Genomic DNA, 16,269 nt, shown 5'->3' on the forward strand with positions numbered 1-16,269 from the left:
GTGGTAGGCAAATAATGGGGATTGCTATTTCTGCTCTGTTCCGGCAGCTCCAGTTCTTCAGCTGCAAGCCAGCAGGTGTGAAGACAGAAATCTTAGTGCAGCTAATACCTGCCCCGGGCTGAGCTCGCATTTGCAACGCAGACACGAGAGGCAGCTGACCACGGAGGCAGCAGCTCTGCCTTAGTGCCAGCACCACGAAGCATTTCCACCAGTGTCAGCACAACCTCACTTTTTCCATGAATGCAATGCCGGCCCTGCCTTTCCCAGCCGCTGGGTGTGCAAGCATCTGAGCCTTCTCAGAACCACATGGCACAGAAAACTTCCACTGACTACTGAAACAGAAACGATGGGCCTTTGAACCAGGATCCCCCCACCCCAGATTTGTCTTTTTGCAGGCTCTGGCACGTAGCCGATGACTTTTTGTGCCCTGAGCACTCTTCCTGACTTTGCCATCACACCAGCTCCCCTTCCTCTCACGTCGTCAGGTCTCTTGCCATCACCCTGAGACTCTCCACAGCTCCAGGGAGTGCCCCTGCCTCTCTTCTGCTTGCTCCACAGTTCTCCTGTTCCACTGGGATCCCACCCAATTTTGTCCCTTGCTTATGCCACACCTTTTGTGCTCACATTCTCCTCACCGCTTTTAAGCCTTATGCTGGTGTAATACTTTTGGGAGACAGGTTTTTTTCAGAACTACTCTTCTGCTTGCTCACAGTTTTCACTTCAGAGTGTAGAAAGTCAACATGAAGCCATTTTTCAGGAATATTTGAAGTTTATTAGGATCACTACAACTCACTAGATGTTCTGGAATAGCTTCTTGTGGTCCTTTCTCAGCAAGATCATGACCCTGGGGTAGGGGTTACCTTGCGTGATACAGACAACATCATCCCTTTTCAGCACTGGGCCTCAGATGATTCTTTTTCAATTCATCCTTTAGCACAGATATGGTTTAGAATTGCTAGACTTTAGTTTAGTCTTTAAGTTTAGTTTTGATGAGTGGAAAGTAGTGCATACCTCTGGTTTCATTAAGGTTGAGTGACTTTTAGTTCTAATCCAGAGGAATGGCTAAAGCATGAAGAAAAACTTTACACACATACTTCTAGACTACCTCTCACTGGTTTGCAGCCCCGTCTTTCTCTGTGCATCACTGCAATACGTTAAAAAAAAAAAAAAAAAAAGTCCTGGAATATTAAATACTGAATTCAGGTACTCCCTTTAGCAATTCTTAATTTAATTTAGAAAACCATTAATTCTTATTCCACCCTGCAAACCTGAAAGATATTTTTAAGCTGACTGTCATTGCCAAAGCTGTCCACTTGCTGAGATCTCCAAAAGATGTCAGATCTGGCTGTCCCTCCCCTTGAGCACAGGGAATGTCCTCTTTGTGAGAAGTCCAAGATCTCTGCGAGAAGACTTGTGCAAAGTGGACAGTGTCCTCTGGGACACCACTACCATCATTTTAATCAAATTACTCCATGCAATTTATGCATCAGAGGATTGTTATTAGGAGAACAACAGTTTGTTTCCCTGTGAGCAAGTAATATGCTGCACAGAAAGCAGAGTTGCCTTTTGTTATGGCAACGGAAGTGTTGAGAATGATGTAAAGGAAACTCCTATCAGATCTGGGTCACATCACTACAGCTTAATTTGCAAAATCTACACGTTCATTTGCTGCGTAGAGCTCACAGGGAACACAGTTAAACATGTTATTACCCAGGAATTTGGGGAGGTTGAGGGAAAAGGCGGGTGGAGGGTTATTTTCATGGTTGCAGTTGTATTGTCTTAACCTGTAGCAGATGTGCTTATAGATTTCAGAACTGGAATCAGTCACTTTTCTTGAACGTCTGTTGTATTTAGCGTGCAAGCGCTTGGGGGCCAGGCCTGGACCATATTTTTTGTGCCACACCTCTCACAGCAAAGGTGCTGCTAGAAATAAACCAATCTGCAAAAAGATAGGCTTTGCTGGCAGGACAGAGAGTTTTCTTTTGAAACCTCCCTCTGCATGGAGCAACCGTGCCACCCCATGGACTCCCCTGCGCTCCTCCAGTCCTGGGCCTTCGCTCCAAGAGAGGTCTCGGCAGCGCACTCGTACGTACAGAGCCACCGGCACCGTCCTCCTGCAGGGCATCGCCTACTGCACGCTGCTTGCAGGGAACTTATTTCCCTTTTTTGTTAGCTAGTGTACTAGCTTGCATATGCCGACGCTGCACTAAGGTCTCAGCATGGGTAAGGTTAAAGATTTGCTGCCTGCCGGCCCGCTGGAAGTGAGCTGGCACACATCTAAATCATTACACCCCGCAGCCTGTCCGTCAACTGCTTGAAGGAAGTTCATCTGACTTTTCAGTTGCGTTTTCCTACCATTTAAAATTCGGTTTCAGGTGCAAGAGGATCAATTCTGGGGATTGTCAGAAAGTTTAAATTAACTTAAAACAAATTTAAAACAGTGAGAGCTGCAGACTTTTAAAATCAATATTTTATTTTACTTGAATGTGCAAATAAATATAAAAAAAAACTACATTCAGAGAGCTGGCAAAGCAATTACAAGCCCAAAAGCAAAGATCCTTCAAAAAAATGGAAGAACAAACTCTTGAATCAAGGTAGCACTAGCAGATACACAGCGGTTGAGCTTAAACTCTCAGACATTAGCAAGCCACTCTCAAACCTGCACTGCCTGCTTATTCCATTCACATCATTTGCCACTATGATTTTTGAGACGATAGCACTGTAAAGGGCAAAAGTCTTCCTTAATCTGTTCAGATTATAAATTAAGGTTTACAAAATAAGGATGCTTAAAAATACCTGAAGTACACTTAGAAATGGGGAGATGGAAGAGGACGGTGCACAGGTGCGTTACCCTCCTACACCCTGGTACACTTGGAATCAAACGCATTTTAAGCCACAAGTTGCAACCTATTTTCTAGTAAACATTTTTCTGTATCACAAAACCATAAAATTTGGCACAGTTGTCATCTCCACTGGAAGACAGCAGAGAGGTGAACAGGACTGAGGTGTATTTTGTTGAGCTGTCTGGAAGCAAAAGGGAGATACCGTGCTGTGCACTGGGCTTGTCCCCCTGCTCCTCCACCCAGCCCTCACATCACTACGTGCTCAGCGTCTTTTCCCACTTACTGCAACAAGAGCAGGGGAAGAACCTTCAGATCATTTCAGTAACGAAAATTTAACAGACACCCAGACAACGAGAACATGATTTCTTGATGAAAAGTCCTCTGCTGGCAGTGGTTGTGCAAGTGGCCACGAATGCCAGAGACTGGCCTCCCTCCTTCCCTCCTACAGATTATTTTGCAAAAAAGACAAAGAGTCAGTACAGTTTTCTATTAAATGTACCCCAAAGGCCAATTTTTCTACTGTCAAGTGAGACAATTGCAAAACCAAATGTTGTACAGTGGAAATAACCCAGGACAAATCCTACAGGCTGCTACTTAGGTCTGGCAGAAATTAAAACCTAAAAATCAAAGCCACAAAAAATATTGGGGTGAGGGGCTTATTCCCCCAAAAGGCAGGAGAAGGTTGGAAGCAGAGCTGAAAGGAGGCTGGACCTGCCTCAAGACATTATGTCTGTAATACACTCCACGGACAGTGTGCTTGCCCTTGGCCCCTGAAAAACACAAGCGAAGTCACAGTGGGGCTGCAGGACAGACACAACTAAATTTTCTTGATTTTTCAATAGATTAAGTCAGACAATTAACGTAGTGTTCTGCATGGTTCGGGGTAGGTTTTTTGTGAGGTTTCATCGCAAAAAAGCTTAGATAGAAGTGCAGATGGTTCAGTGGAAAAGCTTGTCTACGACGGTTGTGGCTGGATCTAAGACTGCCCATTACAGATTTCCATGTGTCACTGCAAATACAGCATCTGTGCTGACCCAGCAGAAACAGCGAAGTATCTGGGACAAACCTCAGATCCAGTGCAAACACTGTGCTGCAAGAGCTCCATCTCCTGATGTTATTTAAGTGCTACAACCCAGCAGAACCCATGGAGTCTGGGCATGCACAAGGAAAGCGAAGCGCCTGAAAACACAGTCTCCAGAGGCTGCTAATCAACATGCAAAATTGAAAAAAAAAAAAAAAAAAAAGGCCAGACCTCACAACGGATATTCCTCCTCAGGCACAGGCTCCAAGCAGCTCCAGATCCGAAAAGGCAGAGTCTGCAGCACGTCGTAAGTTCACAAAGCAACAACATGGGATCCAGTGCGCATCTGCAGAGGGGTAGCTGACGGCCCTAGGCTGTCTTGCGCCGCAAATCGCTCTCTTGCCTAGCACTGCAGCTCAGAGAGTTTCTTCCCCTTAGTTCATGCTCCAAAATACTTAGTTGATGAGTGAGAGTTAGAGCGTTTAGTACGCTGTTCACCCTTGTCTCAGTTTTGGCATTCTTCTCACCAGAGCACCAGTAACAGACATAGCATTCATTGCCTTATTAGTACACACAGATAACAAAGCAGCCCATAGCGGGGCTAGAGAGCCGTGCCAGGTGCTCTCAGCCTCGCTGGCACTCGGAGGTTACAGTGAAGAGTTCTGCAGGCTCCAAGATGGCATAAATTCAGGAAGATAGGGAATATTAAACCCTTCAAAGTGGAAGCAGCTGCCAGCATCTGCTCAACACCAGCCCAGCGCCAACTCTCCAACAAAGCCACTCGTGGTAGTTCACCCAGAGCCTGACCCCCTCACTCAGCCTTCCCGTATTGGGTGGTCAGCAGCGGCCTAAAGCTAGGTAACTACTAAAAAGTGTGTGGCAATGCCAAGAGCCCTCTTCCCATAAAGCTTTTAAAAGTCTCTTCGTGATGGCTGGAGGATTACACTGCAAGGAGACAAGTCTATGCCATATGGAAAATACATCATAATCCAAAGTAAAATGCTGTTTGGATAAATATCATTAATACATACATTGCATTCCCACCACTATTCTCAGAGTAAATGTGTTTCACCAGCAACGCTTAGACTTGTCTTGGTCCCAAGAACAAGTCTCTGCTCACGGTGAAGCTGGACGGCGACTGTACTGAACTCTGTATCTGTTCACCGGGACCCCGTGGACATTCACCGTCTCACAAGTTGTTTTACAGGGCACCATCTCCTCATCTTCGTCTCCCATTAGCCAGTCTTGAACTACATCAACTGCCTCCATGGTCACGTTCTCTTCTAGCCACCTATTGTGCCACTCTTCAAACTGCTGGTGGTGCTTTAGCAGCACCATTGGCTGCACCTGAAAGCAGGACAGTAAAGATCACCGAGAGGTTTCTGGGGGAGAAGCCAAAACCCTCACCAGTTTGTATGTCTGAGATGTGCATGCTTTACAACACAACACAACCCGTAAAACAGGAAACCGTGTACCTGCATTTAAAGATCTCTATTTCTTAATGTTTGCCACTCCCCCTTAAAATTTGCATGGTAAAGACAAGACTGCTAAACTAAACCAACACAGAGTAGTAACTTCTGGGCGTAGCTTGCAGGAATTCAGCCACAAGACTCCTTATCGGTACCTGTCTTTTGGCTCACATCCTCAACCTCTGCTACTGCCCGAGCTGCAGAGAGAGTAATAGGAGGTGCACCTGCTTGGCTCGGCAGAGAGCTCCCCGCCTGTACATGTAATCCTCCGAGTTCATGATGAACATCATTTTGTGGGTGTTGAGCTTGAACCGGCAGTCCACATTGCAGGCACTTTCCACCCCAATCAGCCTCTTCCAGGAGCTCTTCACTTCGCTACGCAGAGCTCTCACTTGCTTACATTGCCACTTGCGAAACTTTTTTAGGTTTCTGTAACAAAACAAGGATTACGGAGCATGTGTCACACTTGGTTATCCATTCTCTTACGGTAGCAGAGCTGACAGCACAAGTATGAAATTTGTATTTCCACATTTAGTTCTCAGACTTTCTCCAGGATCTTCCTCCATATACTCTGACAAATATTTAGTGAAATGGGAACAAATTAGACCTCAAATTCCTCCTGGAAGGGACTGCTTAGACAGCCCCACTCCATTTTAAACACAGTTTCATGAACAAACCACAATGCAACGGTCATAAATTTTTCCTTCAGCATTCCTGTGCAGTGCACTGGACTACAGCAGGCCCTTTGGACCTCAAAGATGGGTGCATTTCCCTAGAGGTGCTCGTACAGCACATCGCCTAAAATCATTGCCACATATGCAGAGAGGAAGCGGTACCAGCTGCTGCAGGTGTGACTCAGGAGAAGCGCACTCACCTTTGCAGAAAGACAGGTTTCAGTAAGAAGCCATCATTCTGGTTGTTTGGAGCTCCTTCTACCCCAACATACTGCTCCATGTAGTTAGCCAGGTGCTACACAAGAGAGACCAATTTCAAGTCAGATTACTTTCTCATCAAGACAAACATCACTGTAAAGAAGTAGTTCATTTCCAAGCTGCTTTTTATGAAGCTGATTTATGTTGAAACTCTTTTGCTAACATACCCATTTTTGTCAATGACCACAGCCCCGCATGTAATCTTCCCACTCCCAGGTAAACCTATCCTCCTGGCAAAGTCTCATATTTTGGAACGGGAAAGCAGGAAAGCATTCTTAGACATCTGCTTTGTCTGTGGTACTCCATGGTCACTGTGATACTACCTGCACCTCCACAGGATCTTCTGTCTGGGTTTCTTCCGTATCCAGAAGCTCAATGGTCATGATCACCTGTCCCTTCCGCTGAAGAAACATTACCTGTAATAAAGTTACAGGCACAAGATATTGGCCACATGGGTTCACAATAAAATGCTGTCTATTCACGACAAGTAATTTAGACAACAAATAGGAGCTACGAGAGAAGCAGCAGGGCTTTTCAGTGAGCCAGTATGCCATTCCACTGTCTGTGCTCTGGTTTTGGTACCTTCTCTCCACATTGCTCTCCCTCACCATTGTGGCCTTGGAGCTTCCAAACCCATTTCTCCCAGGTAAAGTGCCACAGTCACTTTATGAAGTTCCCCGGCAGCAAGTTCTTACCTTGAAACAGTTCTCATCCGCCATGCAACGTTCAGCCTTCCACTGATAGCTGGTCTCCTTTGCTGCCCGGACACACCGAGAGGATAAGTTACCTCCAGCAGCACCTCGCTTCCTTTCGTTCAAGTACAGCTCAACAACCTTCAAGCAGATGTCATCGCTCACTAGATGGTGAAGCTGCCATTAAAAAAGGGGGAATTCAGTCAGCAAGTCTGGGCCAAGAGTTAACTCTAGTGTGCCATGACAGGAGCACAAAACTCAGCACAGCATCACACCTCAGATGCAGTACCAAAGCTTTAACTCCAGAGACTTCACACATTTCACTCTCTTTTTCATTACTTTGCAATTACAGGAACAGAGAAGAGCAAGGGGCTGAAGCGCCTTAACTGTAACAAAACTCCAATTCAAAGACAGATTTGAGTAACAAGGGCTGGACCTTTTTTTTTTTAAAATTAAATGTATTTTGGGAATGGCAGAATTTTGAAAAGACTGGAACTCAAAAAATGGTGGAAAAGGCCAGGGAAAGTAAATCCCCTAAGGGGTTCCCTGTACTGAAGCTGATCTCACTGAACACCTGTTAAGAGTGTTTCGCCTACATACAGAACTTCTGTATGAATTTGCTTTAAATTTAGTGAGTCCTTGCATTACAGGGTACTGTAAGAAACCTATCTGTCTCTAGAAGGGAGATGGGCGACCCCCCGAAAACAGAGCACAGCCATCAAATTAGTTACCTGGCGGACAATATTCTGCACCAGTTTGTCCATAGTAAAGCCAATATAGGCATGGATAGTGAACATCTCCCTCAGAGTGTCCTCGTACTGCGTTGGGTCAATATTCCCATCCAGCAGACTCCTCACCATATCCAGGAACGCGGGGTAGTACTCCTCCAGTTCCACTTCACCTGGGGAGGGGAAAAGTGCAGTCAATGCATGTAAGAGGCAGAGTGAAGTCAAGAGATACAAGGGACAGCACTGCTCAAGAACGATGACATTCAGTATCAAGAACATGCTTACAGACAGACAGCTCTCTGTAAGGAGTGCTGACGGACTCTAACAGTTTTATCTCGTGCATTTCCATGACTGCCTTGTGTAGTTAACTATTTTGTTGTGGAGCCATTTATATTTTAACTCAAAGTAACAGATTAACACAATGAGACACTCGAAAACATCTGACAACGGTGGGCTTGTGTGAAGTCTCTATGAACTAGGCATGAGACCCCTCAGAAGATAAATTACAAACCAGTTATCCTGTTAAATTAGCTGTATCCACAGATCACAAATATGGTGGAGGTTTGCACCTCCGTGTTCCTTACAGACTCGCCTGCTGATCTCAGTTACTCTGAGATATACAATCGAGCACTAGCAACCAGAGCATTAAGAATGGACTATGTCCCAGACTGTTCTTACTTGGTTGCTTCAGTCTTAGTTCCATGGCTGGATCATTGGTTTTTTCTTTTCTTCCCTCGCAAAGCAGTTTCTCTCTCTCTTTTTCAGTCCGATATTCTAGAAGCTGCTTCTGAGCTTGACGATAAATCTTTAGGAGCCTTGAGCAGAGAGTCTGGTGAAGGCGGAGGAAGAAATACCAATTATTATTGACAAAGAATAGACTGTAAACATCATCCAGAGTGTTGTGGGGCTCAGCAGCCGTAACATCACAGAAGGTTGCTTTTGCCTCCAAAGGACTGCTTGGAGGCCCAGGCACGTGTTTTTTCCGTAGCTCAGGAGTATCCAGGTTCTGCCCCTGATGGTTTTCTCTGTCCTCATCTGTCGATTCTTCAGAAATATTGTGCTCAGGGGGCTGAGAGAAAAACAGCTCAGGTATGAAGTGATGCACTATCTGCCGGATGGTTGCTTGATCCTCCTTTTGGATAGTAGGCTGCCTTTTTACATAATAGCTGATAAGAGACGCTGCATCTTCCAAAATCTGCTTATCTTCATAGATAAAGATAAGATGAGGCTCGTTTGTGGATGAACTTCTCCCCTCTGAATGCTGCTCCTGATGCTGTAATCAAGAGACAAATAGATAAAGATCCTTCCAATCCATGCTCAAGAGCCATTCCTGCCAGAAGAAATAAGCCAGTATTAACGCTATGCTTGGGACAGTCATTTTTGACTGAGAACTCTTCAGAGCACTACCACTGCAACAAGGTCCCGGGTGCTATGTAAACATCTAGATACTACTATAAATGAAGGACATACAGGATGGATTATTTACGAGCATACGCACCTCATCATAGACACTCTCAATTTCATTCAGCAAGCTCTTGGAGCGCAAAGCTTTGGTGTCGTTTTGTTTGAAGTTGACGGCCTGGTGGTCAAGGGATTTCAGGTAGGCTTTCTCATACTGCTCCCGCCAAATTTTGTTGAAGCCCTGCTGGGCCTCCCGCCATTCCTCCTCTTTTGCTTTCAGTCTGCATAAATGTATAATCTACTTCAGTTCAAAAAGACAACCACAGAAATACATACAAAGCATTTTTAATGTAGCCAACTGTGATGCACCAAAAACTTCTCAGTATTCCTGGAAGCAATAAACAAAAAACACCAAAAGCACCACCACTGAAGATTAATCCTTTGAAAGGACTGAAGGTGTATCCTTTGAAACAACATTTACAGAAAACAGTTGTTTCAAAATGCGTTAAAAATTCTGTATCAGTTTCTTAAAGAACCCAAGTGAACATGAGAGAATGGGAATTACCTCTTCAGAACAACAGGAACTGCAGTAACTGGGTTCTTCTTAAGACTTTCAATGATCTCTGGTGCTTTATCACCATAGATGCGATAGATGGCCCTGCGCTGGATCACTTCTGATGTTCCTCCCAAGCAATCATCCAGTCGAAATTTCTCCTGATCCTCTTGAGTCAGTCGTGACAGTTTTTTCTGCACACTCTCCAGCACACGTATTGTGGCTAAATTGGTCTCCAAGACAACATCCAACTGTTAAGAGTTCACAGAAGACAGAGTGTAAGACAGGCATAGCAGGAAAATGGAGACCAGCGGCGCTCAGGTTTGTGGCACGCATTCCAGCCCCACTGGGTGGAGCTAAGAAGCATCAGCAAGGTTTCTTACGGGGAAATGTACCTCCACCAGTTCTTCCAAAGGTAACATGCTTTTCAGAACTGGACTCATGCCTAGGAAGAACTATTAGACTCCAGGCAAGTGGAAACTACCAAACTCTAGCTCAAACCAACGAACACTAATAGAACTTTCAGTAATTTCAATTAATTCAGTCTAAATCTTCATTGCTGTCAGTTTTGCTTTCTGAGGAGGCAGACAGGCAGAAAGGAAGCTCAGTAGCAGAGGTACCTCAAACCGCTCATCTTCACAGCGGTGCAACTGCTCCTCATAAGGGGTCTTCTTGGAGCTGACAAAAGTGGAGTCTTCAGACCAGGATGGAAATGAAACCCAGGTATCATTTAACACCTGCAACAGTGCAAAGACATGACACTGAACAGAGCCTTACGAGCCCAAAGCTGTTCTCATGAGGTCTGATACTTCTCCATTTTATTTTTGTACAGTTCTTCCCTGAGCTTCTATTGCAATAACTTTGCCTATGCACATAGACTCAAAAGACACTAAAGTGAAAGACGCGATTTGAGATGGGTTTAGATAAAATCAGTAAAATGCATGTGGATACTCTCACTTCAGTAACTTGGATGAGTAACTGATGCGCGATTAAAGCTGGCTAATCAGCACTAAAGAGGGGAATCCACATGCAGAAGCTGTAGCTCTAACGACCCAACTTCAATTTATCTAAGTGCAACGAGTGTTCAGGGATTAAACAGGTTGATCCCAAAGTACCTCCTTGCAAATGGCTGTTCTTCCACTGCACTTTGGCTGCTGATAGGTTTTTGGGAGAGCCCGGTAACTTGATCCTATGCGTTTGCAGGAAGCATAATCAATTTCCCGACTCATTCCATCCCCAGATCGGTCGCTCAGCGGAGAAGCAAATGAAAGCTCTTTCACACCAAGGAAGGACTTGAACTGTGCAAAGAGTTCTGGGAATTTCCTTCAAAAACACAAGTAGCGTATTTTGTTATTTCACTCTGAGTTTTAGGGTGGCTAATGTGTGTCAAAGCAAGGGACAAAATCTAAACAAACTTAGCTTTGCAGTGAGAAATCTTTCACCAACGTTTTACCTCTGTGATCACTCTCTCTGAATTACTTTAGAAGTTTCTTTTTACTTAAAGCAGGAAAAGAATTTCCCTTCACAACTTCATGAATACTGCCCTTAACTGAGTGAGGAGTCACTGATCCTTGCCATGAGACTCTCCCTCTTCTGTTGGAAGCCGAACAGCACGAGAGACTCACATCAGAGCTAGAACTATTTGTCCTTTTCACAGATCTGAGATTTCGTGTTTATACCTGTATTGTCTTTTGAGAGATTAGAACAGGGAGTATGAATAGAGACCACCCTCCAGAATTCACGAGATTCTCTGCCCCCAATGATTCAGTGTAACATCAGGTAGTCTACAGGTTGTGAGGCTTTCAACTGGATGCATAAACAGAGGAAAGTATCTCCCTCAAAATGCTCTTTAAGAGCTATGTAGATATGTTAAAAGATTCATATTTTATTACTCCTCTTTTTGGACTAGCCTTCAATTTCTTGCATGCTACCTAGGAGATATTTCTGAAGTTAAATCCAAAACTTCAGTAATAAAGTTCACAATGTCTACCAAAAAGTAACAGAGTAAGACCTAAAAAGTATGACAGCACAAAATGTAGTCAGTAACTTACCCTAAAAAGGGTGTAACTAGCTGGAGCAACTCAGAGCCAGAGACCAACTCCTGGTTGAAGAGAGCAATGCAACGGAGAAAATTTTCATAGACTTCCTGACTCTTTAGCACCCTACGCACCTAAAGCACAGTTTGGAGAGAAATGATCAGGTCACTTGAACAACACTTTTATTTAGTTCATATTCCAAGTAGTCTGAACCATGGGTATGGTGACAAACCTCTGTCTACATTGCAATAAAAAAACAGAATATACACAAAAATGCCCAGTTCCAAACAATAATCTAGTAACTACAGACGGTACCATGAGGAAACATCACTGAAAAATAGAGAAAAACATATCTGTAAGAGACAACCATTCAGGAAAAGGTTAATTATCCGTTTCTATTCATCCTATTTTTTCTTGGTCTGTCTTTCTCTACTACTTGAAAAGTCAGGCAATTGCTAAGTGCTGACATAGAGATTGTATAGAAAGCCAACCAATTAATAACCACATAAATGGCTGAAAATAAGTCCATAGAATGTGAGAACAGGCCAAATACTGACCTTGTCAAAAAAGGAAAACTCCTGCAGTGTTCCGTATTTTCCCACTGTCGCTACTGACAGATCTTTGGTACCTCGCAGTTTCATTTTCTTCTGTTAAAAGAACAAGCAGCTATACTTAAAATGTTGTGACTCAAATGCTATCAAATTCCACTTGGCTGACATATAACAGCTCTCTGCAAAGGCTGAAACTCCCGTTATTTCCCAAATAGTGGTCTAGCATTGCTGAGTCAAGTCCTCCACAGCAATCTCTATCCAATGACTCCCAGGCAAGAAGAAGAAACAATAAAAAAAAAAAGATCACTTGAGAAAGAATTCCAAAGAAAGATTTCTTTGTAGAAGTAATAAATTGTCCCTTTTCAGGGCCAATACTTAGTATAGAAGGTCTTGATATTTAGTATTCAACATGTTACCACACACATTTAAGCATACTTTAAAAAGTTCCTTTTTCTATAGTAGTTATTATTTTTAAAATAACTTTTGAAATTTTGTTTCTCGTACCTAACACCTACATACCTCAAGGATGCTACTCATTACAACTTGATCTAAGCAATTACCTAAACACAATATCAGGTTACTCTAAGTTTTTTACTTGCTAAAAGATACCTTTGCTGGGCCAGAAACGGGACGCAACAGCAGTGGTCTGGATCGCTTTTTGCTGTGTTCCAGATTCTTCTCATGCTCAGTTTTCTGGACGCTGTTCACTTCACATGGCCCATTTCCTGTGAACTGAAGTAAATAAACAATGATTTCAATGTCTTCTTCTCAACTGGTGCAAATAAAGAATCCTATGTATCTGAACAGGACACAGAGCATGTAGTTAAGTCACCTGTTCGGCGAAATTCCAAACAATGAAGAGCAGCAAAGTTCATTTACTGGCTGTTATGTTTTTCCATAATGTTTTGCATTCCTAAAGCTTCTTTATGTATTGTACATACAAACAGAGAGTATTCAATATTCTGCTTTGTTCTAAGCATACACATACCAAAGACCTTTTAGCCTCCGGGAGGAACTGTCCAAACTCAGAAAGCAGATCCTCCTGTCCCCTGAACAGGTTTGCTACTTCAGTAAACACTTCCTCCTCTGACATGCCTCGAAAGGGTCGGCCTTTAGTGTTCAGCTGTTCTTTCTGAAAAGATACACATAGATCTAGAGTCAAAACCATACCTTGCTCTGCAAGAAAACTCATCAACTCCTTAACAGCCAAAAACCCTATGCTGCAGAAACTTGAAATAACTGTCAGATAGCCCAAGGTTCTTACAGTACACCCTTTGACACAGAGTATCACTAAATCAACCGAAGGTTAGTAAAGACAGATCTAGGTATGACCCCTTTACACCTCAGACTCTGGAAAGTTCTACAATTTTCACACTTTTGTCATTTCATGTGAGTAACTATGAGGCAATTGGTGGACAAAGGCTAGTGCTTGGAAACTGCAGAAGCCTGTTCAATAGGCAGGCATTTCACCCAACAGCAATTACTCAAACAGCTACAGTGCAAAACCACAATCTCTTACAGGGAAGACTTTTTACCTGGTAAGTATGAAGAATTTCTAAAAAGGATCTGTAAATTTCTGGATGGTCAAGGAAACGTGTTTTGATCTTATTCACATAACTGATAGCATTATTGAACTCTACAGAATCAGACTCCAAAGGAATTTGGGATTTATCTTCTTTGTATGGAAGCTGTTGCCTAAATTCCTCGGAACAGTCACTGTGATTGTGCGAGTTCTCCTGGGAGTAATGCAACAACAGCCCGCTGCCTGGGAGAGCGCTGGGGACAGGCTCCGAGGGCACCTAGTGGCACAAGACACACAACAGTGACTTCTACAGAAAGAGGTGTGCAAGTTCAACAACAATCCCAGCATCAGGATTTTCAAGCTGTTTAGGTAAAAAAAGATTACCACGTGAAGAAGAAAGAGAAAAGATTTAATTAGCCAATAAATTTCCCTACCTAGTTTATTAACACCATCAGTTAAAAAAAATCCCGTAAGTTGTATCTGGCTTATGAACCATCTGACTCATTACTGCTTTTGACTGTCACTGCATTATCTGCTGCACTTGAGAGGGTGTACCAAACATCAGGCACTGCAGTTTCTGTTACCACTGTCTTATTTCAGAGGAACTGTCAGTTTTAAGAAACATATTGAACCATAAGGCTCTTAAAGACACTAAATTTCTGAGCAGCAGAGAGATCTAAGGGAACTGGGATCTAAAAAATATTTACTGCTACTAATTAGAGTTAAACCACAAGTTTATCAGTAGAATTCAGGTAATAGCTCTGTTTCAGCCTCCAAAACCACACACCAACAACAAAAAAGAAGCAGAGGCCAACATGTATCCATCTGCATTACAGCAGATGTCTTTCATTGCAGGTTGTTAGCAATTGCATGGCAATACCTGACATGTATTTTTTGCCTATTGCCTAAATACGTTTCCCTGTTTCTCAGTGGAAGACTGGAAATGCGATTCAACCAGGATCTCTTTTTGAAATCTGTCACTACACACACCACGTATTGAAAATCTACACAAATATGTCAAGCCAACTACAATTTCAGTTTTCAAATCTGACTGAAGTATTTGAAGTGGCACTTCATGCAGGAATATCGTTCTTGTGTAAGCTAAACTAACAACTGGTTTGAGAATAATATTTAAATTATATTATACCCATTATCATAGACTTTGAAAACCATGTAAAAACTTAAGCAACATGCAATACACATAAATCTACATAGCCTAAACTGTACAAGAGATGTGTATAGCAACACATGTAACAGGACTTATTTAGAGACTATGAGCTCTATAACCTACCTGACTATTCAAAGGTGACTGTATACTTAATTTGCCGTTCTTTGGAATTTCTATCCTGTAGCCCAGAGGGAGGAAAGCATTGAATCCTACAATGAGGTCGGGATGCTCATGGAAAAGCTGTGAAACACGTCGGATTACTCCAGGTGTGTCAATGCTAAAATTGAGAAGAGTTTGTTACTTGTGTCCAAATCAGAAATGCAAGTTAAGCCTAGGAAATCACAGAGGTATGCAAAGCATCTGGCTTCTTAGAGATGCAATTTTTTAACAAGCATGTTTGGGAACCTCAGACCTAGAAATCAGCCCAAGCAGAGGGAATGACCACTGCAGCCTCATACTGGGAGTCTTATCCACAGAGAGGAGCTACGAGGGTGCAGGTCACCCAAAATGGGCATGACAGCCATCACCTCTAGGGCTGACAAGTCACAGAAAGGCTCGGCACTCAAACTTCTTCACGTATTTTCAAGATCTGCATTTCAGAGCAGGAAGTAAAGATAAATTTGTCTTCTCCTGTGGATTTCATATCTGGAAAACAATGGGACAGACAGAGACCCTCCATCTCTGGTGTCTAGTGACTGCACTGCTATGGGACAGGCCAGCAGAGTAGCTTGCGTGTCTGCAGAAGTGGAAAGATGGTGTGAAGGTTGGAGGACCCTGTAAGGGCAGAAAGACCCCTACAAAAGCAAAGGCTGAGGAGCTCCCCAGAGCAGCCCTGGGGCGAAGGGCTTGGGCTTTACCTCTGGCTTTTGAACTCTTTCATGATCTCCAGGAAGCCGTTGTAGGTGGCGGGGTCGCTGCCAAAGCGGATCTTCACCTGGTCCAGGTAGGAAAGCGCATCCTCCACCTGCAGGGTGAGAACGTGAGTGAGGCCCAGAAAGGGGGAACAGCCCCTGAGGCACCCCAGCGCCCCAGAATGGGGACGGGGCACCCCACGGCACTGAGGGGAGCCCCACAGCGCCGGGGAAGAGGGAATAGCCCGGGGAGGGGCACACGGTACCAGACGGAGGCCCTGAGGAAGGCAGGCCCTGGTGGGGCACCACCGTACTAGGGAGGCTGGGCCTCACGGTGCTGGAAGACGATGGCACGGCACGGAGGGGGGCACGGTACCGGGGAGAGGGGAACAGGTCCCCGGGGAAGATGACCGTCGTATCAGAGGAGAACAGCCGGGCTGGGGAGGCGGGGCACGGTACAGGAGAGGGGGGGCACAGGTCCGGGGGGAGCCTCACGGTACCG

At 44.1% G+C, this 16,269-nt stretch overlaps 1 protein-coding gene across 1 annotated transcript; it reads right to left on the reverse strand.

Moving 5' to 3' along the window:
- Window positions 1–4,835: 4,835 nt before the first annotated feature.
- SIN3B (SIN3 transcription regulator family member B) lies at window positions 4,836–15,880 on the reverse strand (the record flags this gene model as incomplete). The annotated part of the gene is made up of 18 exons (XM_009706157.1): window positions 4,836–5,211; window positions 5,558–5,762; window positions 6,208–6,302; window positions 6,589–6,681; window positions 6,961–7,134; window positions 7,689–7,858; window positions 8,364–8,958; window positions 9,184–9,367; window positions 9,652–9,890; window positions 10,260–10,376; window positions 10,755–10,962; window positions 11,691–11,809; window positions 12,233–12,322; window positions 12,836–12,958; window positions 13,215–13,358; window positions 13,762–14,025; window positions 15,040–15,193; window positions 15,774–15,880. Coding segments are annotated over 18 exons (3,312 nt in total), but the record flags the coding sequence as incomplete, so codon positions are not given.
- Window positions 15,881–16,269: the final 389 nt, after the last annotated feature.

The sequence above is a fragment of the Cariama cristata genome, unplaced genomic scaffold (genome assembly GCF_000690535.1).
Source record: "Cariama cristata isolate BGI_N322 unplaced genomic scaffold, ASM69053v1 scaffold19798, whole genome shotgun sequence".
In the NCBI taxonomy this organism is placed as follows: Eukaryota; Metazoa; Chordata; class Aves; order Cariamiformes; family Cariamidae; genus Cariama; species Cariama cristata.